Consider the following 27,769-nt stretch of genomic DNA (forward strand, 5'->3'; position numbering starts at 1 on the left):
GTACCTGTTGAAGAAAATCCTAAGTACTTCGGTTATATAGAGAGACTTCCTAAGCCAAAGGTCGGCTTTCTGCAAATGAATTCAAACATGCAAATGAAAGCACTGCCTGGAAGGGAACACCAGCCACCTTACAGGAGAAACTTCCTACACTCTAATGGGCCTACCTTGTCAGGATATGCACTGCCCACAAGAGAGACAGGACGCTACTCAATGCTTTCAACTTCTGTAACATTCTGTCTTTGGGGAATGAAGAAAATAAATGTGACTAATTCTCCCAAATGTCATACATTTTGCATTTTGTGACATGCACCTCCTCTCTGAATCTTTACAGCACTACCCAGACATTCTAGCCACTGTCTGGGACTAGATATAATTATGGTAATTATGTCTACCATAATTAGGGAGAGGGTAAATGTGATCAAACATTTATAGAAAGGAAAAACTGAAGCTCAGAAAGTTTTAAGAATCAGAAAATTTCAACTAAATTTCCAAAGAGAGAATTAAGGAGGAAGTGAGGTTCTTTCTCAGCCATCCAAAATGTTGAATTTTAAATATAATGACTTACCAGATTACTGGCATGATCAGAGAACAGTCTGTTAATTTCTAGACCTCTCTCATGCGATAGGTTCATATCATCCAGGGTTAGCAAACATGACCATCGTAAGAGTAAAATAGAATACAAAGTAATGTAAAATCTTACTATAAAGAGAAAGTGAGATTGAATCTGTGCCCAGGCCCAACACTGCAAGATGATAGGAGCTGGTCAACCTGCGAATGCCAGCGCGATGAAATCTTGTGAGACTGACTAGACTGAGAGTCAGGTTCTGAGCATATCCAGAGACTAACATAAAACAGACATCAATACAGTTGTCCCTCAGTATCAGCATGGATGCTCAAGACCCTTATATAAAATGGCATAGTACTTGCACATAACCTACACACATTTTTCCGTATACTTTATATTTTTTATACATCTTTATTGGAGTATAATTGCTTCACAATGCTGTGCTAGTTTCTGTTTTACAACAAAGTGAATCAACCATATGCATACATATATCCCCATATCCTCTCCCTCTTAAGCCTCCCACCCACCCTCCCTATCCCACCCCTCTGAGTCGTCACAAAGCACCGAGCTGATCTCCCTGTGCTACACTGCTGCTTCCCACTAGCTATCTATTTTACATTTGGTAGTGTATATATGTCAATGCTACTCTCACTAACCCCCCCAACTTCCCCTTCCTTCCCCTTTAAATCATCTCTAGATTACTTATAATACCGAATACAATGTAAATGATATGTAAATAGTTGTAAATACAATGTAAATATTATGTAAATAGTTGTACATACAATGTAAATATTATGTAAATAGTTGTAAATACAATGGAAATGCTATATAAATAGTTGCCACCATGCAACAAATTCAAGTTTTGCTTTTTGGAACTTTCTGGAATTTTTTTTCCCAAATATTTTCAATCTAAGGTTGGTTGAATCCATGGACACAAAAGCCACAGATAGGGAGGGCTGACTGAAAATACCTGATGTACAAATCTCTGATTAGGAAAGGATAATGACAAGTAAGATGTTTTGGGAAGGCTGGAGTGGAGGACTGAGAGATGGAACAGTAAGACCAATTAAGAGGTTATTGGGATAAAATAGGTAAAAGCGATAAAGTCCTGAACTGAAGTGGTGGCAGCTGGAATGATGATAAAGGTGTTAAAGTAAGAGATTACTGTTTGATAAGGGTGGAAAGGTAGGCGAGAGATGGATGATGATGAAAGGCCTTGAAAGCCAAGCTAGGAATTTAGACTTGAACCTGCAGTTGACAGGGAGTTGTTTTTTTTGTTTTTTTTTTTTAATTTTTATTGGAGTATAATTGCTTTACAATGTTGTGTTAGTTTCTGCTGTACAGCAAAGTGAATCAGCTATACGTATACATATATCCCATCTTTTTTGGATTTCCTTCCCATTTAGGTCACCACACAGTAGAGCATTGAGTAGAGTTCCCTGACAGGGAGCTTTTAAAGTATTACGCAGGGGCTTCCCTGGTGGCGCAGTGGTTGAGAATCTGCCTGCCAATGCAGGGGACATGGGTTCGAGCCCTGGTCTGGGAAGATCCCACATGCCGCGGAGCAACTAGCCCCGTGAGCCACAATTACTGAGCCTGCGCGTTTGGAGCCTGTGCTCCACAACAAGAAAGGCCGCGATAGTGAGAGGCCCGCGCACCGTGATGAGGAGTGGCCCCCACTTGCCGCAACTAGAGAAAGCGCTCACACAGAAACGAAAAGCCAACACAGCCATAAATAAAAAAATAAAAAATAAAGGCAAAATTCCTTAAAAAAAAAATTTTAAAAAAAAAAAAAAGTATTACGCAGGAGAATAGCACGATTTGTATTTCAGATCCGTCATTCTGTTGGAACAGGAGGCAAGCTGTAGGCAGGGACACCAGTTAGAACACTATCACAGTCCAGACAAGAGAGGCTGAATGTGCACTTCAGCAGTGGGAATGGGCATGACAGAGGGAACAAGAACTAAGCCAAAGCTTGGATGTGGGGCTTGGAGGAACATTTAGGATGGTGTCAGGTTTTTGCCTTGAAAAATCATGTGGTTGTGAAAGCCAATCACTGAGATAGGAAAGAGAAAAGGTGCATGTTTAGAGAATATAGGAATTAGTAATACAGATGACCCTTGAACAACTCAGTGGTTAGGGATGCCAACCCTCCGTGCAGTCAAAAATTTGAGTATAACTTTACAGTCGGCCCTCTGTATACACAGTTATGCATCCACAGATTCAACCAACTGCATTTGTTGAAAAAAAATCCACGTATGAACCAACCTGCACAGTTCAAACCCACGTTGTTCAAGGGTCAACTGTATTTTTTATTAATTTATTTATTTATTTATTTATTTATTTTTGGTTGCACAGGGTCTTTGTTGCTGCACGCGGGCATTCTCTAGTTGTGGTGAGAAGGGGCTACTCTTCATTGCAGTGCGCAGGCTTCTCATTGCAGTGGCTTCTCTTGTTGCAGAGCATGGGCTCTAGGCACACAGGCTTCAGCAGTTGTGGCACATGGGCTCAGTAGTTCTGGCTCGTGGGCTCTGGAGCGCAGCCTCTGTAGTTGTGCCCCACGGGCTCTAGAGTGCAGGCTCAGTAGTTGTGCCCCACGGGCTTAGTTGCTCCACGGCATGTGGGATCTTCCTGGACCAGTGCTCGAACCTGTGTCCCCTGCACTGGCAGGCAGATTGTTAACCACTGTGCCACCAGGGAAGTCCCAAGGGTCAACTGTTTTTTGTATGCACTGAAATCAAGGTGACTATAAGATACAGAGGCAGAAACATCTAATGGGCAGCTAGATATCTGGGTTTGGAGTTCAGAACAGAAAGCTGAGCCATCCACACTGCCGTGAGTATAATAACAGAGCAGCCAAAACCAAGGGACAGACAAACTACTCAAGGAGAGCATGAAAAAATTATCACAGAGCACAGGGGTTTCCATTACGATGGAAGAGACGGGGAAGACTTAACCATGCTCAGAACCTCGGCTGAAATACCTGTAAACGGGAAGAGACAGGAAACGTAGATAAGAAAGGAAAGAATCAATTACACAAGCTTCTAGAGTGGAAAGGAGGGAAAGGAATCAAGAGGATAGGAGGAGGAACCAGCCCAGCAGAGGAAAAAAGACACACCCTCCTCTCAGGGGAAAAAAAAGAAGTATGATTAGAGCAAATAAGGTATATATGTAGGCAAGGGGCTGATGTGTAATACTATTGTGTTCTAAGAAGGTGAAGGCTGTTATCAGTTGAATTGTATCTACCAAAAATAACTATGTTTAAGTCTTAAGTTACCCCAGTACCTCTGAATGTGATTTTATTTGGAAACAGGATCACTGCAGATACAATTAGTTAAATTAAGATGAGGTCATACTGGAGTAGGGTAAGCCCCTAATTCAGTATGATTGATGTCCTTATAAAAAGGGGAAATTTGGATACACAGACACTTACTGAGTGAAGATGATGTGAAAACACATGGAGAAGATAGCCATCTACAAGCTAAGGGAAGAGGCCTGAAATAGATCCTTCCTTCATAGCCCTCAGAAGGAACCAAACCTGCCAACACTTTGATTTTGGACTTCTGGTCTACAGAATTGTGAGACAATAAATGTCTGTTGTTTAAGCCACCTAGTCTGTGGTATTTTTCTATGGCAACTCTAGCAAATTAACAGAGAGGAAAAGTCATCTAGTAAAGGAAGGAGGGGTGGAGGAGGGTGGCTAGAATGTTTGAGGGAAGTGGAAATGTTTCAGCAGGAAACAGCCCAGCCACACAGTGCAAGACTGTGCACAGTTGCCTCGGGTTCCAGCGAAGGCTGGAAATGATAAATTTATTTGCAGAGTGATTTCCTCAAGCAGCTTTTGCCAGCCACTGGGTAAAAAAGGAAAAGATGCCAGGTCAAAATCGAGAGCTGGCAGAGTAGATTACAAGCAAAGCACAAAGGGATAAGGCCACTGAGGATACTGTCAAGGAAGTGATATACCATGAGTGAACAGAAAAGGAAACAAAGGAGGGAGGATGAGTTGTGGGACGGAAGAATGGGACAGGCCAGGCAGAGGAGGGGTCCTCTGGAAACTGGAAGCCAGCAAAGAAGAGATAGAGGGAGTGTAACAGGAGCAAGAGGGCTAAGGAATGACTGTTACTGAGATTTAATATTTTAGATGAGGAAGTCAGGGAAGTCTGAAGCTGGAACACTGTACACAAGAAATACATCATTCACTAAAGACACAGACCTACTAGAGAATGGACTTGAGGATATGGGGAGGGGGAAGGGTAAGCTGTGACAAAGTGAAAGAGCGGCATGGACGTATATACACTACCAAACGTAAGGTAGATAGCTAGTGGGAAGCAGCCGCATAGCACAGGGAGATCAGCTCGGTGCTTTGTGACCACCTGGAGGGGTGGGATAGGGAGGGTGGGAGGGAGACGCAAAAGGGAGGGGATATGGGAACATATGTATATGTATAACTGATTTAATTTGTTATAAAGCAAAAAAATAAAAAAATAAAAAATAAATTAACAGTGGAAAAAAAAAAAAAAAAAAAGAAATACATCATTCACAAGACACTGAGGCCCCAGTGATGAAGACAGTTAGGGTGAGAAAAGACTGCAACAGCTTCCACCACCCTCAAAAGATGGAAAAGAATGACCAGGAATATCCCCAAATCATATTTGTACCTAACCCCTAGACTCTGGTTCTCATAAAAATCACTGCTGTATTTACCATCTTGGGTATTATTATCTTGGGTATATCTCTTTATACAAAATAACAAAGAGGGACATGGACTAGAAACTGAGCTCAATGTACATTGCCCCCGTCTATCTCCCAATCTGGGTTGGCTGAATCCGTAGATGTGGAACCCCAGATATAGAGGGACAACTGTAAAGTTCTGCGTGGATTTTTGACTGTGTGTGGGGTCAGTGCCCCTCACCTTCACATTGTTTAAGGGTTAACTTTATGCAGAGACTAAACAACATACTACTGAACAACCAATGGATCAATGAGAAAAGCAAAAGTGAAATAAAAAAACACCTTGAGACTAACAGAAAAGAAAATACAACATACCAAAACTTACGTGATGCAGAAAAGGCAGTTATAAAAGGAAAGGTGGGGAGGGGGAAGGGTAAGCTGGGATGAAGTGAGAGAGTGGCATGGACTTATATATACTACTAAATGTAAAATAGATAGCTAGTGGGAAGCAGCTGCATAGCACAGGGAGATCAACTCGGTGCTTTGTGACCACCTAGAGGGGTGGGATAGGGAGGGTGGGAGGGAGGGAGATGAAAGAGGGAAGAGATTGGGGATATATGTATATGTATAGCTGATTCACTTTGTTATAAAGCAGAAACTAACACACCATTGTAAAGCAATTATACTCCAATAAAGATGTTAAAAAAAAAAAGGCAAGGATGGCCCTTTTCATCACTCTTATTCAACACAGTACTGAAAGTCCTAACCAGAGCAATTAGGCAAGAAAAAGAAATAAAAAGCATTAATTGGAAAGGAAGTAAAGCTGTCACTACTTGCAGATGACATAATGCTAGATATGGAAAACTCTAAAGACTCCACCAAAAAACTGTTAGAAGTAATAAATGAATTCAGTAATGTTGCAGGATACAAAATCAATGTCCAGAAATCTGTTGTTTCTGTATACAAATAATGAACTATCATAAAGAGAAATTAAGAAAACAATCCCATTTACAATTGCATCAAAAATTAAAAATACTGAGGAATAAATTTAACCAAGGAGGTGAAAAGACCTGTACACTGATAACTATAAGACACTGATGAAAGGGCTTCTCTGGTGGCGCAGTGGTTGAGAGCCCGCCTGCCGATGCAGGGGACATGGGTTCATGCCCTGGTCTGGGAAGATCCCACATGCCATGGAGTGGCTGAGCCCGTGAGCCATGGCTGCTGAGCCTGCAGGTCCGGAGCCTGTGCTCTGCAACGGAAGAGGCCACAACAGTGAGAGGCCCGTGTACCACAAAAAAAAAAAAAAAAAAAAAAAAAGACACTGATGAAAGAAATAAATGGAAAGATATTCTATGCTCATGATTGGAAGAATTAATATTGCTAAAATGTCCATATCACCCAAAGCAATCAATGGACTCAAATTCCATTGGCATTTCTCATAGAAATAGTATGAACGATTCTAAAATTTTTATGGAACCACAAAAGACCCTGAATAGCCAAAGTAATCTTGAGAAAGAAGAACAAAACTGGAGGTATCATGCCCCCTGATTTCAAACTATATTACAAACCTATAGCAATCAAGACAGTATGGCATAAAAAGAGACACATACATCAATGGAACAGAACAGAGAGCCCAGAAATCAACCCACACATATATGGTCAATTAATATACATCAAAGGAGCCAAGAATATACAGTGAGGAAAGGACAGTCTCTTCAATAAATAGTGTTGGGAAAACTGGGCAACTACATGCAAAAGAATGAAACTGGACCTCGATCTTATACCATACACAAAAACTAACTCAAACTGATTAAAGACTTAATATGAGACCTGAAACCATAAAACTTCTAGATGAAAACATAGGCAGTAAGCTCCTTGACATTAGTCTTTACAGTAATTTTTGGATTTGACACCAAAAGGAATAAAAGCAAATATAAACAAGTGGGACTACATCAAACTAAATAGCTTCTGCACAGCAAAGGAAAACATCAACAAGGCAATTGGATTGTTGAATTTGCCAGCAAAGGAAACCATCAAGGCAACTGGATTGTTGAAAGGAATGAAAAGGCAATCCACTGAATGAGAGAAAATATTCGCAAATCGTGTATACAAAAGGGATCAATATCCAAAATATATGAAGATCTTATACAACTTAATGGCAAAAATCAATCCTATTTAAAAATGTGCAGAGAATCTGAATAAACACTTTTCTAAAGATGACCAACAGATATAATGTAGAGCATTGTGACTGTAGTTAATAATACTGTTCTGCATATTTGAAAGCTGCTAAGAGAGTAGATCTTAAAAGTGCTCATCACAAGAAAAAAATTCTGTAACTATGTATAGTGACAGACATGAACTAGACTTATTGTGGTGATCATTTTGCAGTATATACAAATATCGAATCATTACTGAAACTAATATAATGTATTATACTTTAATAAAGAAAGAAGGAAGGTAAGAAGCGTGAGAGAGAGGGAAGGAGGGAAGGAAAAGGAAAAATAAATAAATAGTTTTTTCAAACAGGTCCATAATTCTTTTTCTCCTCTGTTCAAAGTCAAACATTTACATATACCTAGAGAAATCCTCTACATGAGTCAGGAAATAGCAACTACACTCCCTCTCCAGGCACTCTGGAGAAAGCCACTCCTTGAGATAAGGAGCCCTCCAGCTCATAAATACTGAGTAAGGAGTTGCCACACCTCCATGCATATCTAAGAAGCTGACCCAGCCTCCAGATTCCAAGACTCAAATCTTAACTGCATTCCAATGGACTGTAAGGTCCTCCAACTCTGACAGGAAAAGTGGAAGATCAAGAAACGAATTCAAGAAAACATCTACAATTATAATCTGAAGATGATCACAGAAGAACTCAGTGACTTCCTGTTGATATAATCACAGATCTAGTACTCATTTCTGATCTTGGTAAAATCGTAATTTTATGTTGATTGTTTTGTATGCTGCATTTAAAGACAGAAAGCAACTTGAAGATCATAGTTTTACTGATTGGTTTTACAAATGAGAAAACTGAGTCTTGGGTAAAGTAAATGACCTGCACAAATAGCTAGGAAGTGGCAAATGAGAATCCACATTGGCTGACCCTGGGATCAACACTCTCTCTTCATTTGCAACAGATATTCACTCATATTCAATAGATATTTATTGAATATTAACCATGTGCAAGACATGGAGGGACTACAAAGCAGAACGCAGGCAGTCATTCTCTCAAGGAATCTAAAAAATGGTGTGTTTTAGACAATATTTTTACAGTTTTAATATGCAAATCATCACATAAAGTCTTACATGGAATTTTAGGGGAATATCTGAAAGGAATTCTCCTCACAGACCTAATACTTAATTTTGAACTTAATCTTTCCATCCTCCTTGCAGCCCTTCAACTACAGAAGGCAGATGTCACTGTAAGAGCATCAATAATGATGGCAATGACAAACACAAGGACAATGACAAGACCAAATATAAGACATTTACTATGTGCCAGTGACTATTCTGGTACCTTTATACACTTAGCTTATCTAATCCTCTCAGTAACCTCAGAAGGGAGGTACTATTACACCTCTATTTTATAAAAGGCCTGGGGAAAGGAAGTCGATTGCCCTTGAGAGGGTGGTTGAGTTGGGGTTTACACTCAAGCATGTCTTTACTAAGACTGTCTCCCAGGCTCCTGGCCCTGGGTCTTCCCTGATTAACTGAAAATTACCTGTCCCCCCGCCCCCGGACCTCAGTGCCTTCACCTTTGAAATGCTGAAATCGGCCACATGATTTCCAGTGTCCCTTCCAGATGGAACATTCTGTGATTTACTGACTTAAGGTATCTAACCAATCTCTTTCCTTTAGCCGAGGAAGGAAAACACTTTATAAAAGCTAAGGATAGGGCTTCCCTGGTGGCGCAGTGGTTGAGAGTCCGCCTGCCGATGCAGGGGACACGGGTTCGTGCCCCGGTCCAGGAAGATCCCACATGCCGCGGAGCGGCTGGGCCCGTGAGCCATGGCCACTGAGCCTGCGCATCTGGAGCCTGTGCTCCACAACGAGAGAGGCCACAACAGTGAGAGGCCTGCGTACCCCCCACACACACACACACACAAAAGCTAAGGATAATTTTGCCCCAAATTACAAATCCAGGCCTTCAGCTTTGCAGAAGCTTGGGGGTAAGGGAGGGCACGTAGTTACGGGTTTGACTCATACATTCTTTTTTTTTTTTTTTTTTATGGTACACGGGCCTCTCACTGTTCTGGCCTCTCCCGTTGCGGAGCACAGGCTCCGGATGCGCAGGCTCAGCGGCCATGGCTTCACGGGCCCAGCTGCTTCGCGGCATGTGGGATCTTCTCGGACCGGGCACGAACCCGTGTGTCCTGCATCGGCAGGCAGACTATCAACCACTGCGCCACCAGGGAAGCCCTGACTCATACATTCTTAACTTCCATCTAGTAGGTTCCAGCCTCAGGTGTTTTTGAAAGCTGATGTCACAGCCACGTGGCAGAATAACATACAATCGTTAATGGTGGTGTTTAAACAAGACAAAAGGTTTTTTAAATTCCTAATGATGATTAGGAGTCATCTGTAAAAACATGCAAAAATATATTATAGGTTAAAAGAAAAAAGTAGGATGTAATACATGGGCTATAGTTTGGGGGGGTTGTTTTTGTTTGTTCTTTACAGGAGGAAAGAGGCAAGAAGGACATTCAACAGTGGTTGTAATTGGATAATAGGATTTGGGAGTTTTTTTCTTTTCCTTTTCCTTATTTTTTTTTTAATGTAAACTTAAATTACCTACATAATTAAAGGGGAGACTTTTCCTTATGAAGAGAGAAAAGGTGCCCAATATTCTCACATTGAGTTCTTCTGAGAAGAAATAAAATACTCTCCTAAAAACATCTCAGTAACACTGCAGAAATTCCAGAAATACAGGTTTAGAGGGGAACATCATTATTACCCACTACAGATGGGAAAGAAAAGACTCCTTTATTGCTTCAGGTCTAGAATCACTAAGTTTCACAGGATGTTTCAGGAATGCTGGCAGGGGAAGTTGCTTTGGAGTCCAGGGACACACAGCTTTGTAGAGCTGGACCCGGGGGAAAAAAAGAACAGGTGCAACAGACAAAGCAGCAGACCATGAGAGCCAAATGTCATGGGTCCCGTCCAGAAATCCCAGTCTGGAGCAGGTTCCCCCTGAGTGCTCTTGTCCTGCACCACAGCCAGCCACATGGCCAAGGGGACTTTCCATGAGCACAAATGTCCTTTCCTCTCTGAAGCACTGCAGCAGAGGGAGGACAGGTAGCATATTTCATGGAATCTGCAACTGTTAAAACAAATCAAACCACAACCAAACTAATCTATGCTTTCATCAGGCTGCAGGATAAGCACATTGTGTTGTAGATACATCTGTGTTCATACATAAACACTCAAAATATATATATATATATATATGTGTGTGTATATATATATATATATGTGTGTGTGTGTGTATGTATATATATATATATATATATATGGCCCAGTTTACAACACAGATCAGTCACTGTGGCTTTGGATGGTGACAATCAAACACTTCACTCTACAGCACTCTTGAGAACATTCTGTAAACACATTATTCCTCTGGTGATTCCCACTGATACTACCAAAAACTCAGGAAAGAGTATAGTTGAAAAATCACATTCAGAATGTTATTAATTACACAGGAACCCTCTGCCTTTCTTGAACAGGCTTTTTTGCTACTTTGTGGCAAGTAGATAAAGACAGATCTGATATACAAAGAATAGGAAAACTGGAACAGGAAAAGTCAGCTCCTCCTTTGGGAGTCTGACAGACAATATGTGGCGTCAACATCGCATCATACCCTAGTTCAGAGGAGGGCTGCAAGGGAGCCGTGGAGCCCAACTTGCCAACAGCTCCAGACATGCCCTGAGTACACACATCACACTGGGCTTCACCAGCACTACCAACATCAGGAAAGCAACAAAACAAAGGCCTGCGGGTGCCTTTTGTTTATTAATTTCATAAGACACATTTCTGTTGACTGATACCAAAATTCAATTTGAACGGTTGTTTAAAGCTGGAAAATAACATAATGTAACTAAATAAAGAGATGCCATGGCTTGTTTTTTGTTTTAAGGCATTTTTTTGTTTGTTTGTTTCTAAGTGCAAAGTTGGCACCTACTGACTTTACCTGGCTGTAATTAAATACTTCTAACATTAGATGAAGAAATTTAACCTACCTCATCAAAGGTGGTGTCGTCTTTCTTCAAAGCTATAAAAAAAAAGGGGGAAAGGAAACAGTTATTGTGAAACATCTCAGAGACTAAGTATCTAAGTTCTAAAAAACAGAAAAAAACCCAAAGCAGTATGGTGTTTTCATTTCAAAAAGTAAAATCATACCCCAACCTGAATAACAATGTTATGATATAAATGTGAAAACTGCAAATGAGAGAGAGAATTGCACAGCACGCATCTTTGTGAGACACTTTCATAAATATGTAAATGGAACTATCCTCCCAGCTGTGGAAAAGAAGTATGCATATCTTTCCTCTATTTCTTCTTTAGTAGGAAAATGTTTTAATGAAAGTATTAAAGAATCAAAAAGTAATCTTAAAAAAATTTCCCCTTAAACTTCTGGTGTTTGCTGGTCTATCATTATGCATGGTGGCTGGACCTCCCAAACCAGTTGTCAGGAAGACATCCACTCTGCACAGTGCCCAGAATGAGATTTTCATACTGCGAGAAGTTTAAGTTTGATGATGAAAGATCAAGTGTGTAAAATAAGCACTGCAGAAACGTAATTCAAACAGTTTCAACATGATAACTATTCTAACAAAGTATCACACCAAAGGAAACAATACATGTGGAATATTTTATAGGTACTAGCAAATACTTAAAATTTATTTTAAATATTCATGACTTCAGAATTGAAATTTTATTACTCTAAAGAGAAAGAGAAGTATTTCATATATATAGTTGGCAAACACCTAGTTCCTTAAACCCTACAATTATTTAGAATGTTTCAGATTAAGGAGAATGCACAAAGGAGTGAATTTAGCTGAAAACACAAGTTGGAGAAATGTTTCAGAGGTACAGAATTGTGCAAAAGTGCTTACTGGTCTATACTGGGTAGTTCTATTCAGGATAGAAGTGCTTGTGTAGCTCTTACTTGGAAAGCTATGTTCTGACCAAAGCAATGGAAAACAAATTGTTTTGGCAGTTAGGCTCTGAGAGAAGTCCTGTGCCTAAATTGAAGCCATCGCATCAAAGCTTATATTATACTGTCTAGCAATCTTGCAAAGGTTGTTTTCTCTGTCATTCTATAAATTTGTCTTTTTAAAACATCAAGAAGTCTGTGGTTGTGGTGATGAGTTAAGGCAGAAAAGGGTAGGTCAAGGGAGATAAAATGTTTCTCAAAGTTTAATTCTTAGTCTTCCCCTTTTGCCTAAGAAACTGATCTTGTAATAGTTTTCTCTACTTCCTTTATTAGAGAACCATTTCTTCCGAATGGAAAATAAGAAGACAGATCTTTGTCCCAGTTTCAAATGGTTTATCTTGCATTCAATTACTCACCCATATTACATAATGTATTTGACTTAATTTATATTAAATCTAAAATAGCCTACTTTGGGGAATTCCCTGGTGGTCCAGTGTTTAAGACTCCACGTTTTCACTGCCAAGGGCACAGGTTCAATCCCTGGTGGAGGAACTAAGATACCACAAACTGCTTGGTGTGGCCAAATAAATAAATAAAATAAAATAACCTACTTGGATAGAAAGGTAGAAGATCCTAGGTGATTCTTAATGGTGACATTTTAAATTTACAATATAAAACTTCTAATCCAGAAGGCTTTCTTTAAATATCAGTCAACAATGTTACTAAACTATACCCCTCACTCTCTCAACCCAAGGCGTGTCCTTTAATTAATATACTTGACTAGTGATTCCTTTATAAAATATTAGTGACCTACGTAAATATAGACAAGTTGTTCCATCTTAAAAAACCCCAATTTTTTGGAATAGGAAATGATTAGCTCATTGATTTCAAATACAAAGTGAATTATTGTACAGCCTCATACCTCACTCATTTAACAAAGATTAAGGTAAAACACATTATGTTGCTGCCATGCAAAGTGCAAAGCTACAGCAGCAAGCTTATCATTCACAGCACAGACATTTAAATATATCTTCTTTACTTGGGACATGATAAAAGTTCTAGAGATTTAGCCATGGGTTTTCCTAAGCAAAGCAACCAGTAAGAACTACAGTTGATAACTTCTCTCAGGGAATTGCAAACAAGGAACGAAGACCCTCAAGTTGAGAGATTAGGAGAGTAGAAACCAGAATGTCTTTAACACCCAGACTGGACTATTTCTCTCTTGCCACCTAAGTCCTGCCAATTCCTCCAACATTCTGGATAAAGGGGTGGTATCTGTAGGTAGAAAGAAAAGGAGGAAATAGAAGGGTTGTTGCAGGTGTATTTCCTAAGATATAAAGAGCAGGAAGCCAGATTATCTCCCCCGTACACTATTCTCAAGCCCAGGACACCAGAGGGGAGAATATTTTAAGACCAAGAAGTCTACCCTTTCATTGAACTCTTCATTGCTAGATTGACACCTTGCATAGTTTCTTTTAAATATTGTATCCTTTCCCTGAACAGCAGTCAGTGGTAACAAAAAAGACCAATTAAAGATGTCTTTGCCAAACATTTATCAGGTCATTGATGAATAAACTCTGACCTAGACAAGCACACAACATCTTATTGATTACATTCTCTGATTGTCATTAATTATTCATGTAAATACAAACCCACAATTGTCTTCAAGGATATCATGGAATAACAAGCATATTACATTTTTCTGGGTTAACAAAGGGGCATATATTAAGCCATCTAAGATAATCAGATATTCTATTCAGTCCTCTGCTCAGACATTGCTCCCTCCAGAAGTTTTTCCATGATCTCACCAAGACTAAAATGGTATCCCCTCCTATGTACTTCAACAGCAAATTATGCTAATCTTCATGGTAGAATTTGTCCATGCTCATTCACTGGCCTGTCTTCTCTTAAAGTCCTTGAGGACAGGGACCAGTAACAATGGTCACTGAATATGAATGCCAGCACAATATCTAGCACATAGGAGGTACTCGATAATTATGGGCAGAATTAATGAGTTGCACTTCAAAGGCAAAAGAATAGCATCTTACCCTTTGAGATACACTAAAGTTTTGGCATATGAAAACCATGTACTATTCTCTCTTATGAAAGAATCATAAATTCCATTTCACAGTTTTCAAATTAAAATCTTTTGAAACTACATTGGGAGAGGATATGGTACAATAGTTAAATTTTGCCTCTGAACCTTTAACCTTACATTTTTCTTTTTGACAGAATGGATTTATCAGGTGACAGCTGGACTCTAAAATTACACTCTTACAGAACAAGGTAACAAACCCCCAAATTCAGTGTAACCATAGCCTCTTCCTTTTATTCAGTTATCTCACAAACTGCATCTTTCAAAGAAATGGTATACGTAAGGTTCATCTCGTATATCGCAGAGTATAAACTTCCTTTCTCTAGAAGATCATCCAACTAAGTGTGAAGAAATGCATTCAAATGAATATGAAGAAATGTCAGTTCGACCTTAATCTTACACGAGATATTACAGAAAGCCTTTCTCCTTCTAGGCAATCATTCAAAAATAAAAAAGAAACAATGAAAGAAAAGAGGAAATGAATTTTAATATAAATCTTTTAAACAATTAAGTTCCCATTTGTCTTTGTTTATGCTAACCTAAATTTTAAAAAAAAGCGTGAGACAACTATAGTAATTCCTAATAAGTGAACACACTGATATTATTTAGCAGAAAACCATAAATACTCATTCCTGAAATCAATGGATGACTTTGAAATTCAATTACACCCATCTTATAAAAGAACCATAGCTGTGTTATAGTCACTCCCTGGCAGATGTAGTAAATTAGAGTGCTATGGCTTGAAAGCCAATGTGTTTTATTAGACCTTTTATAATATAGTAATCTCAGATCAGCTGTATTTGAGGTGGGCAGTGACAAAGTTGGCCTGATCTTTCATGTGTGAGTAAATTAAACATTAGCACTGTCGCTTTTGTACAGTTAGAATTTTTATTAATCTTTTATAATAATGGATTATTAATCCATAATTAATGAATATCATAGACTTTCAAAGATTGTCCTCATTTTCTATAGATGATCACTAATTTTTCATGGCTAAACGATGATACTGTATATTTTACCATATAACAAACTACACTTCTGAATCATACTAAAAAAGCAAAATAAAGGCAGTATGTTTATCTCAAAAGCCGGAGTAGATTGGTTAAAGGGAATGAATATACTGAGATCTTGGATTACTCAGCAGGAATATACCACTCACTCTTTGATCGCCTCATGAAGTACCAACGAAGAAATGAGGAAGATAGGAGATAAACAGAGAAATCAGAAGGAATAATAACAGCCTCCAATATTGATCTTCACCATGTGACAGATATTGCACTAGATATTTTATGTATTTTATCTGGTCTAATCTTCACAACAACCTTAAGAAAACTGACAGATAAGGACTCTAGGATCTAAGGAAATTCTGCTAGTTGTTGCCCAAGGCACACAGCAGGCAAGGAAAATGGGATTCGAACCCAGATCAGCCTAACTCCAAAACCCATCCTGTTTTCAGGTTAGCCACACTGTAAAGTCAGTGGTCACTTCTCTTACTTCTCTTGCTTTCCACCTAGAAGATCCATACGTCAGCATGTTGTAATCACCAATAATGATAATAACACATTATGAACATCTATTGAGTCTTTATTCCATACAACACAGGACATTATATGCATGATTTCACTAAATGCCAATAACAAAACTGACTTGAAAAACTGAAGCTCAGAAGGTGAGGAACCTGTCCAAGGTCACTCCACTAGAAGCAGCAACACCAGAAATCCTAGTCCATCTGACACACAGCCCACACCTTTAAATCTATGCACTACGTAATCCCACAGTAAAGCCTCAATTCAACAGCCTCCAGCACCTTAAAAATCCTTAAATAATCAGATTGATTGCATGCTTTTTGATTTTACAAATAAAACTTCAAAAACTACAAAGATAACAAAGACTTACTTTCTGTAATGCTACTCTAATGAATGTCTTGAGCTTGTGATACAATCATAATCACTTAAAACCTCTTTATCTCCTTTTACAGTATTCCAGAATGAGATCTGCTATTCGAATCATGACCCTCCATCAATACAAGAAATAATCAGTTATGATCACTTCACTGTACTGTTTCTGAAAGGGAGGAAGTAAAATCTACTAGAACTTAGAAGACATTTTAACAAGAGCTGTAATCAAAAGGAATTTCACATCACTAAATCTCTGTAAGCTAGAAAATCCAATTAACTATAATACTCCATTTGCCAGCATTGTAGTTAATCTAAATTTTACTGATTGTCGATCAAAACCTTGAAATTACCTAAACATAAGGAATTTTTATATTAATGTCCTTGGTTTCTTACTGAGATTCAATTGCAATGAATTATTTAACACAAAACTGGAAGAGTTCCAACAGAGTCATTAGCATTAGTAAATATACAGTTAATGCCTTATAGAACAGGGCTTAATGGACTCCAGAACCCGCCTCTGTGATAGTTTGGGTCAGGGGCTGAAACATCCTCCTTAATAAAGCACAGCTACTCAACACCTTGCTTTCTCACACTCTTCTTGGCTTCAAACTTCATTTGAATGCAGGGGCTCTTCATACACATCCCTAACTCCTAAGAGTAAAATTGCAAATATCCCATACACAAAATAAGTAAAAACAGGGCTAAATATTGGTTTCACACCATAACTTTACAGTCATCTTGGGAAAGATTATGTATACCAATATGGAATTTTCAGTTAAAAGACAACAAAGAAAAGTAGGCTAAACATTTTTTTGACTTGAGGAAAGTTTGCATATTTCACGATGCACTTATACAATGATTTTTAAATGAATGGATGGAAGGACAAGGACAATACTCATATGCACTCCAGGGTTTTATTTTAAGGAATTAAGCACCTTATGCTTAATTTCCATTAACACCTTCATTAACATGGATGACATGCTAAACAAGTGAAACAAAGGCTAGAGGCTCCTTAGGGACTCTGAGGGGTTATTTTGTACAATTTTCTTGCTGAAAGCAGTTACCTGTGTAAATGAAAGTTAAGACGTTAGAGAAGATAGCTACCGTCTTAAGGTTAAAAGGGGTTTTCATGGCCAACCCTAGAAATCTAACCACCCATTCCACGTGACACTGTTGTCACCCTGTTACAGTCCGTGACATGGATTTATTCTTAAATGTCCTAAACATTTCTCGGTCGGTTATCTGTCGGTCAATTGGTTGGCTGCGGTAAAGACAATAGCCTTGGTCTAGTAAATGGAAGAAGTTTGGGGGACTTATTCCTAAATGTTCAGACAAGTTCACGGCGCGAATTTCTCTGCAGCAATGGAAAGATTCAGAGGACTCGAGATTGAACGCCCAAATCTCGCTTTCGAGGACCCGAAGTACCGAACAAAAGGTCCCAAGGTATCTGTCCCACTTCTCTTTAGGTTGGATGTGTTAAACAATACCAAGGTACAAACTCAACATTTCACCAATTTACAAAGCTAAATTATTGACCAAACACCCAATACCAAAGCCTGCGTGCAAAAAAATTGGTGACCCAGGCGGCCGCGCCGCCTGTCCCCGGCGGGCGCGAAAGCAGGAGCGCTAGTGGCGAGGAGAGGGAACCCAAATTGTAGGCTTTAAGATCATGCACAAATAAACCCTCAGGTCCTGAGGGAAAGAGGTGTCTCTCCTTTTTGTCGTCGCCCTCCCGCAGGTCCTGGGCACTGTTCCCTCCACCCTCCGCGCGCAGCGCCCCCCACGCCAGTCCCGGGTGGCCGCTGCACCGCCAGTGCCAGAAGCGCGGGGCCGAGGGCGCGGGCATGGGGGCGCCGGGCCGGGTGCCCGGGACAGCACGCCACTCACCAATGCGGCTGAAACTATCCGACAAAGTTCTCCGCAACTTCTTCATCTTGCCGATCTTCTCGGGCGGCTGCGGCTCAATGAGGTCGCACATCTGGGCGACACGGGGCTCGACCAACTTCCCCAAACTGGTCCAGAGCGAGCGCAGACAACGGCGAGGACGCGCGGCGCGGCGAAGGCGGCGCCTCCTCCTCCTCCTCCTCCTCCACCTCCTCCTCCTCCGGCCGCGAGGCGACGCGCAGGGCTGGGGAGGCGAGCGGCGAGAGGCAGGCTGCACTCTGGCCTGGGCCGCGGCTGGACGAGCGGGGGCGTTCTACGTGGTGCCGGGGGCGGCCGCGATAGCCGCCGCCGCCCGACTCATTTTCCCTCCTTTGTAACCGAGAGAAGCGCGGCCGGCAGCCGGCTGTGGGGGTGGCGCGGGCGGAGGCGGGGCGGGGGCGGGCCGGGGACTAGGTGCGAGAGCCTGGGGTCGCCGAGGGCGCGGGGCGCGGGCGGGGAGAGTTTCGGGCGCTCGGGAGAAAAAGCCGCGGCGCGGAACCGCCAGCCGCCCCGCCCTCAACCCCCTCCCGCCGCCCCCGCCGCCGCCGCCGCCGCCGCCCCGCCTCCCCCTCGGCCAAGGCCCCCGGGCGCGGGACCCCGGAGCGAGCTCGGCCCCCCGCTCGGAGCCCGAGTCCTCTGCCACCCTCCCAGGCCTGCTCGCGACCCCGCGCTGCTCCCTCGGCTGCCAGCCCAGCCCGCGCGCTCGAGGACCCGGGCCCGCGGAGGGCCGCGAACGGGCAAGGCTGGGAGCGGGCCGCCACTGGGGACACGGTTCTCGCGCTGTGGGGAGGCCCCGAAAGGAAAGGGGCTGAGCCTAGATCGTTCATCGTAGTGGTTTTCTCCCTGCCGCAATCTCTTGTGAAAAGAGCTTGGAATTGGGGGTGGGGGGTTGGCCGAGACCAATGCCTCCGGGTCAGGGGAGTGGAAAGGCCTCGGGGATGCGCTCAGGTTTGACGGTGACTTTTTTTCTTCAGTTTTGCCAAGGAAACTGAAGGGAAAGAACTAAAGGGAAAGATGGGCCCGTTTCTTAGGAGAGTCAAGTGCAAAAGCAGAAGCGTCAACTGTAACTCCCTAAGGCAGGGCTAGTGCTCTGTTTCCTTCATCTCTCTGTCACACTGAGTGACGGACGGTAATGTAGCTGATTTCTGAAATGAATACCCAGTTCTGTAGTAAATAGCAAACAGAGGGCCTTAGTCTATTTACCATTTTTAGAATATATTTCTAAACTGGAAGACTCAGACTCTAAACATTCTGACCTCCTCGTCCCCTACCTCAAAAAAGCAACTTTAAAAAGCGGGGCTGGGGGGCCTCCCTGGTGGCGCAGTGGTTGAGAGTCCGCCTGCCGATGCAGGGGATACGGGTTCGTGCCCCGGTCTGGGAGGATACCATATGCCGCGGAGCGGCTGGGCCCGTGAGCCATGGCCGCTGGGCCTGCGCATCCGGAGCCTGTGCTCCGCAACGGGGGAGGCCACAACAGTGAGAGGCCCGCATACCGCAAAAAAAAAAAAAAAAAAAAAAAAAAGCGGGGCTGGGGGGAGGCTTTATAAAATCCCAGAATCTACAGTTCGGGCAGCAAACACACATCGTCTTCATTCTGCTAAAACACGATGCAGCAAGCCTCCAAAAGTCAGTCTCCCAGGGGAGAGAGAAGGAAGATGGGGGAAAGCCTGAATGTGTTGATTTGGGGCCAGCAAACTCCTTATGAATAGAAATGTAGTAATCTTGAGTCATCTGGCTGTGTAAGTAAAAAGAGCTTGTGAGCGTGTGACAATGTTGTTTGGTTTAAAGGAAGTTTTGGGGAGTTTATGTTTTATTAATAGATTTTTATCTGAAAACAAAAACTAGCCCCCTGCCTTCCTTAAATTGTGAGGTAGAACACTTTGATTTGTTCTGCTCTGCACTGAGCACATTATAGGGACTTGATAAGTTGCAGCTGATTAAAGCCAGGAAGTCAAGCCAAGTGGGGGCAGAGGAGGGTGGGGAATTCCTCAAGAAAGTCCGTATGACTTAAAATGGATGTTGAGTCCTGGGGACTATAACTAGATATAACTGACAGCACCAAGCATGGCCTCAGAAAGGAAAAAGTTTGACTTTCACCACCTACTCAGGTTAGTTAGGGAGAAAGGTATCAGCAGCTTTGAATGAAAAGACAAAAGCAACCAATCAAAATACTGATGGGTTCTACCTGTCAACAAAGATGAAGAAGTAGTCATTAACTGAATGAACTTTGACAACTATACATCTGTGGCTGTCCTATTAATCATATTATTCACTCTGATCATGGCTGTTTCATATATACGTGTGTGTATGTGAGAATATATATAATATATTCATATTCTGTTTTACCTTCCCAGTGTTTAGTATTATTGACCTTTTAAAAGATAAACTTCTGTTTGAATAAATTATGGTATATGCATACTATGGTACAACAGGTAAACGTTTTCAAAAATGAGATAGACCAATATGTATTGTGTAAATATGTCTAGAGTAAGTGAAAAAAAGTTTACCATTAACCCGTTTTCATATTTATAAGAAAAAATTAGACATGTATATGTTTCTATGTGCTTAGAAAATTTCTGAAAAAGAAGAGAACAACAAACTGTAAGTGTGTATACCCAGAATACAGTAAGTCCCCTACATATGAACAAGTTCCGTTCCGAGACCACATTTGTAAGTCCAACTTGTTTGTAAGTCCAATGAACTTGGACTTGGAGGAAGAGGAGGTGAGAGATGGTAGAGCTGAAGGATCGTTTGCAATAGGAGATGGAGGGCAAGATGCAATTTCACTCATGCCTGATGTTGACGGCACTGGTTTTGGTTCCTTGCTGGATTCAATTCTATCTACCCTCTTGAAAAAATAATCCAGTGATGTCTGGGTAGAAGCTCTTTTTCTCGTCATAGATGACGTGGTAGCACTGGATTGCATTCTGAAGAGCTGCTGCAACCTTCATGTATCCTCCTATGTTCAGGTCCTGTGCCTCAAGAACTAACAGTGCCTCCTCAAATGAAGAAAATCCCCTTGCCATTTCCTGCATCATGAATCTCTTTGGTTCTTCAGTTACTTCTTCTTCCTCTTGTCTCTCTTTGTCCTTTCTCTGGGCCTCCAGTTCCATCAGTAAGCTCCTCATGTTGCACAGCAAAGAGTTCAATGAAATCGTCCTCTTACAGATCTAGCTTGAAATAAAGACACTGTACTACTGTACTCTATACAGTACTGTACAGTAAAGTACACAAAAGCACAACCACTTGTAGAGGATGCACACACGTGACAATGTATGCCAGACACATGAACTAACTTACGTGATGAGACATGCGAATACATGTTCGCATCTTTTTTTTTTTTTTTTTTTTTTTTTGCTGTACGCGGGCCTCTCACTGTTGTGGCCTCTCCCGTTGTGGAGCACAGGCTCCGGACGCGCAGGCTCAGCGGCCATGGCTCACGGGCCCAGCCGCTCCGCGGCATGTGGGATCTTCCCGGACCGGGGCACGAACCCGTGTCCCCTGCATCGGCAGGCGGACTCTCAACCACTGCGCCACCAGGGAAGCCCCATGTTCGCATCTTTGAAAGTTCAGAACTTGAAGGTTCGTATGTAGGGGACTTACTGTAGAGAGAACATTTTCTTTGTACTTTGTACCTTTAAGTATAATTTGAATGTTTTATCCCCCCAAAATGCATTGTTTATAATAATAGAAATAGTAATTTAAAACAAACATAATATTTACTTCATTTTTACCTATCCCACTCCAAAAAAATTTCACCTAATTACAATGGTATACCTTGCAGGAGAAACAGTTGTTAGTAATGGACCAAGTAAACCTTGGCAATTATGAATAACCAACTCCCAGCACATGCTTATCTGCTTCCTTTGTTGTTTATAAATTAAAATGGCTAATTTTGCAAGAAACTGATACAAAGAAGGAAATTTTTAACTGGATGCTTTTAATATATGTACACTTATGTTATAGGATTCAACTTTTTTTTTTTTGGCCATGTGTCCAGCTTGTGGGATCTTAGTTCCCCAACCAGGGATAGAACCTGTGCCCCCTTCATTGGAAGCCCAGAGTCCTAACCACTGGACCACCAGGAAATTCCCAGATTCAACTCTTTATATGGTTATTTGTTTGACATTTGCCTTCATCTTAGATTGTAAGCTCCCTGAGGGCAAGGGCCCTAGATACAAAAGGTATAATGCCTGTTTCATAGTGGACGTAAATTAAATGTTTGTCAAATGATTAGAGAATATATTGCTGCCACTAAGAAGTAATGTGTTGTCCTCAGAAACAAAGATGACTATTCAGCATCTGTGTGGCATATGTATTTTCAGTGGGAGGATGGATCTGTGCCAGTTCTCCATCTGAACTTCTCATTCACAAGGTTATAGTTTTGGCTGGCCTGAATTAAAGGTGCAGTGTCTGCCTATAAACAGATAAACTTACCGAGGGGCTGAACCCAGCATGGGTTGAACTGAATCGAGTTCATCAATTAAAGTATGTGTGTGTATTAATTAGACCTAGAGTAACAGCAGCAGTGGCTGGAGACCCAGGACTCATGGGTTTTCGTCCCTACTCTATCACAAAGTGTTGTGTGGCCTTAGACAAATAAGTGATTTACACACTTTCTTACCTGTAAAATGAGAGTCTTGAACTAGCTGACCTCTAGGGTCATGCATAGCGGCCAAATTCTAAGTTGAATGGTGAAATTTCTGCTCTCCCAGCTTAAACACTGTGATATATTAATGAAGAGTAATTAATACACAAATAGGAGAGACAAGGATCCACTGATAAAAATTATGAGAAATTTAAGATACATTATTTCTAGTCATGTTACACATAAATTATGCTTTTCTTATGAATGGATCTTGTCCATATAAGAAAAATAGCAGGCTCATATACTGGCAGTAAATTTTAAGGGAATGAATCCTAATCTAAATTAGATGAAATACAGAGGATTTGATTAGAATCTAAAGTACCAACAAAAGCAGAAGCCGATTTACTGACCTGAAATAGTATCAAAAGATATTATCAGAGAAAAGAAATCTATGAAAAAAGGATGCCAAGGATGTGGGGACTAGAGTTGGGAAGTGAAGTTAAAGTGAAAACATATGTTAATTAATGTAAAATTTTAGAATTTAGCCAGTGTAGATAGCTAAAGATTAAGACATATTGTTGACTGTAATTACTAAAGTGGTAGAAACTAACGTAATTAAATATACTCTTAGAACTCTAAACAGTTACCCTAGTTAATTATTTTTTAACACTTTATTTTTTTATTTTCTTTTACTAAATAGAAATCTAATTAGTCCAATTACTAAAATGCAAGCATTTACATTAGAAAATGAGCTCTCATCAATCAAAATTATGTAACAAGAATTTAGCACTTGACAAAATTCTGTAACATGTCACATGACATAGCTATAACTTTTTATGTTGTAGCAACAGGTACTTATGTCAAGACTTCAGATTTTATTAAAGGACAATCTAAATAGTAGAGTCCAGATATAAGACATGAAAAGGACCTCATGAATGGTGGTTAAAACAGGATAAAAGCAAGGTAAAATATAATGCTCCAAGTGGCCTCTACATTTTGGTAAATGATAGAACTATCTGAGAAAAATTATTTTTACTTTGAAGAAAGTTATTAAACTACATTAATTTAAAAACATTAACAGATGCATGATGTATGCAACGTACTTTCAAACAGTTCGGAAAAAAATAGACATACGTAGAGTGGACAAGATCAATAGAGAAAGCATACAAAAATGATAAAGCAAACAGTACAAAATGTTAATAGGCAAATCTAGGTAAAGGGTATATGTACGTTCTTTGTGCTATTCTTTTTTTTTTTCTTATTAGTCATCAATTTAATACACATCAGTGAATACATGTCAATCCCACTCGCCCAATTCATCACACCACCACCACCACCACCACCCTCCACTTTCCACCCTTGGTGTCCATACGTTTGTTCTCTACATCTGTGTCTCAATTTCTGCCCTGCAAACTAGTTCATCTGTAGCAATTTCTAGGTTCCACATATATGTGTTAATATACGATATTTGTTTTTCTCTTTCTGACTTACTTCACTCTGTATGACAGTCTCTAGATCCACGTCTCAACAAATGACCCAATTTCGTTCCTTTTTATGGCTGAGTAATATTCCATTATATATATGTACCACATCTTCTTTATCCATTCATCTGTCAGTGGGCATTTAGGTTGCTTCCATGACCTGGCTATTGTAAATAGTGCTGCAATGAACATTGGGGTGCATATATTTTTTTGAATTATGGTTTTCTCTGGGTATGTGCCCAGTAGTGGGATTGCTGGTCATCTATGGTAATCGTAATTCTATTTTTAGTTTTTTAAGGAACCTCCATACTGTTCTCCATAGTGGCTGTATCAAGTTACATTCCCACCAACGGTGCAAGAGGGTTCCCTTTTCTCCACACCCTCTCTAGCATTTCTTGTTTGTAGATTTTCTGATGATGCCCATTCTAACTGGTGTGAGGTGATACCTCATTGTAGTTTTGATTTGCATTTCTCTAATAATTAGTGATGTTGAGCAGCTTTTCATGTGCTTCTTGGCCATCTGTGTGTCTTCATTGGAGAAATGTCTATTTAGGTCTTCTGCCCATTTTTGGATTGGGTTGTTTGTTTCTTTAATATTGAGCTGCATGAGCTGTTTATATATTTTGGAGATTAATCCTTTGTCCGCTGATTCATTTGCAAATATTTTCTCCCATTCTGAGGATTGTCTTTTCACTGAGAAGTGCTCAGACTTCTCATTGTGGTGGCTTCTCTTGTTGCAGAGCACGGGCTCTAGACACGTGGGCTTCAGTAGTTGTGGCGCACGGGCTTAGTTGCTCCACGCCCACATGCCTATTCTAATAAAGTGCTTACAAGCCAGAAAAAGTATCCATAGGATAACTATATTGATGATGTCGTTGGATATATCATGTTCCCTAGCTAAAATAGCTTACTATTCATAATTTTAAAATGTAACTAGAATAACTTGTGGCTTTATAATGGGCTACAAATTGATGATCTCATCTTATTTTAACCCATACTACTCCAAGAGACATTATCATTATCACTATGTTACACAAAGGAAATGGGCATAGACATGCCAAGTGACTATCCCCAAGAGGTTCCAGTTTTAGACTGAGACACACTTTGGTTACCAAAATCTTTTCTTTAATAAAGCATTTTTGTAGCACGATGTATGGCATTTTCTTTTTCTTTTGATATATTTTGGGTATAATTATGATTGTCCTTATTGTATAGAAAGGAACAATTTTGAAGAAGAGAGAGTGCAAGGAACTGGCCAAACTCAAACAGGTTTATGGATGGGTCAAAACTCCTAAACTCTAGCACTGTAATTTGCCTTTTTTTAACCTTATGGGAAGAAATTAGAAGTGTGTAATTAAAAGACATACAATTGGGGCTTCCCACGTGGTGCAGTGGTTAAGAATCCACCTGCCAATGCAGGAGACATGGGTTTGAGCCCTGGTCTGGGAAGATCCCACATGCCGCAGAGCAACTAAGCCCGTGCACCACAACTACTGAGCCCGCGTGCCACAACTACTGAAGCCGGCATGCCCTAGAGCCCGTGCTCCGCAACAAGAGAAGCCACCACAACGAGAAGCCTGCGCACCACAACGAAGAGTAGCCCCCGCTCCTCGCAACCAGAGAAAAGCCCGAGCATAGCAACAGAGACCCAATGCAGCCAAAAATAAAATAAATAAAAAATTTTTAAAAGATGTACAATTGACTTTGAAAAAGAGGCTCCTTTCTACTCTAATTGGTGTTTGTAAATGAACTAAACATTCTAAAACTATCACTTGAACCACTGTAGCATGTGTCATGAATGGATTAATACATTTTTACTCATAACTAATATTTAATCCAATATTCCTCACCTATGAAGATGAGTCATATCAAAATTAGTTGGTGTCTTAGTCTGTTTGGGCTGCTATAACAAAATACCATAGACTGGGTGGCTTATAAACAACAAAAATTAATTTCCCACAGTTCTGAAGGCTGGAAGGCCAAGATCAGGGTGCCAGCATGGCTGAGTTCTGGTGAGAACCCTCTTCTGGGTTGGAGATTGCCGACTTCTCACTGTGTTCTCACATGGCATGGCAAAAGGGGTGAGGGAGCTCTTCAGGGCCTCTTTTATAAGGACACTAATCCCATTCATGACAGCTTCACTCTCATAACCAAATCATCTCTCAAAGACCCTTCAAATACTGTCACATTGGGAATTAGTTTTCAGTGTATGAATTTTGGGTGGCGGAAGCAGGGAGGAGACACAAATATTCAGTCTATAGCACTTGGGTAGCATTTTCAAAGAACCACTATAGAACACCTTAGGCAGGGACTGGAGGGACAGGAGGAGGAAGGGGTACATATGGATTGGAAAAGCCTCCAAGGTGATTGTTGTACACCCCCCACCAAGTGAGAATCGCTGATTTAGTCCTTAAATAGCAACATGATGATAGTTACTTGATGAAAGTCAGATATAGAGAACAACACAGAAATACTCGTGAAGCATAAAAGACAATAAGGTTGGAGATGTAACATCCTAGATGTGTTTCAAACAGTAAAAAAGAAAACAGTATTAGGAGCCAGAAGATACTAATTCTCAGTTCTAGAACTTTCTCTCATGCGTTGTATAATATCACTAATCCTCTGCTTCCTAACTTATAAACCAGAGATAGACAATTATCCTGGTATGACCCACCTACAAATTTAAGAGATCATTACCTCCTTTTCCTAATCAAGACTATTCTGATTTCTTCTAATTGCAAACCAAGAAAACAGGATAGGCCGATACAGTTGAAGAGAAAGGATTGATTGAATCAGTTTCCAGTACTATCTCTGTTTTCTTTTCATAAGCAAGTCCTTTCACTTGTCTTCATTTGTTTATTCATCAAATGCACATTGAGCACCTACTATGTCCTCGGCACTCTGCTAATGGCTGGATATACTGCAGTGAAAGAAGTGAAGCATGGTCACAACCCCTACCTCCACAGAGCTTACAGACTAGTGAGGAAAAATAAAAGGTGACCCATTTTAAAATAGGGGAAGGACTGAGTGGTATGGATACCCCACAGCAGGGAGATTTCACCCTAATCTGAGGGTCATAGACATCCTCTCTGAGCAATCACACCTAAACTGAGACCTGAAAGATCCATAGAGGCAGTCGGGGGGCAAACAGGAGCTCCTGGCAGAGGCATCAGCACTTGTGGGGGCCAGATGGCAAACGCAGAATGTGGTGCACTCAAGAAACTGAAAAGGTAGTCTGAGTATAGAATGGACATGAGATAAGGTTGGTGAATTCGACAAGGGCCAAAAGGTAGACACTTTAATAATCATACAGTAAAGACTCTGTATGCTTTAATTCCTATTAGAAATGTCAGACAACACTCATGGGAGTTTCTGTTCCTCCTGAAAACCCACTA

At 40.8% G+C, this 27,769-nt stretch overlaps 1 protein-coding gene across 1 annotated transcript in view; it reads right to left on the reverse strand.

The window, feature by feature from the left end:
* The window catches only part of CDK14 (cyclin dependent kinase 14), a 597,668-nt gene extending 579,057 nt beyond the window's left edge, over window positions 1-18,611 (reverse strand). Inside the window, exons 1-2 of the mRNA XM_082631823.1 lie at window positions 18,270-18,611; window positions 11,473-11,504 (exon numbers count right to left, since the gene is read on the reverse strand). Of these exons, the coding sequence (XP_082487949.1) occupies window positions 11,473-11,504; window positions 18,270-18,360 (123 nt within the window). The 5' untranslated portion in view covers window positions 18,361-18,611. The remainder of the gene's footprint in view (window positions 1-11,472; window positions 11,505-18,269) is intronic.
* Window positions 18,612-27,769: the final 9,158 nt, after the last annotated feature.

This window comes from Mesoplodon mirus (assembly GCF_964341445.2).
Source record: "Mesoplodon mirus genome assembly, chromosome: 9".
Taxonomy (NCBI): domain Eukaryota; kingdom Metazoa; phylum Chordata; class Mammalia; order Artiodactyla; family Ziphiidae; genus Mesoplodon; species Mesoplodon mirus.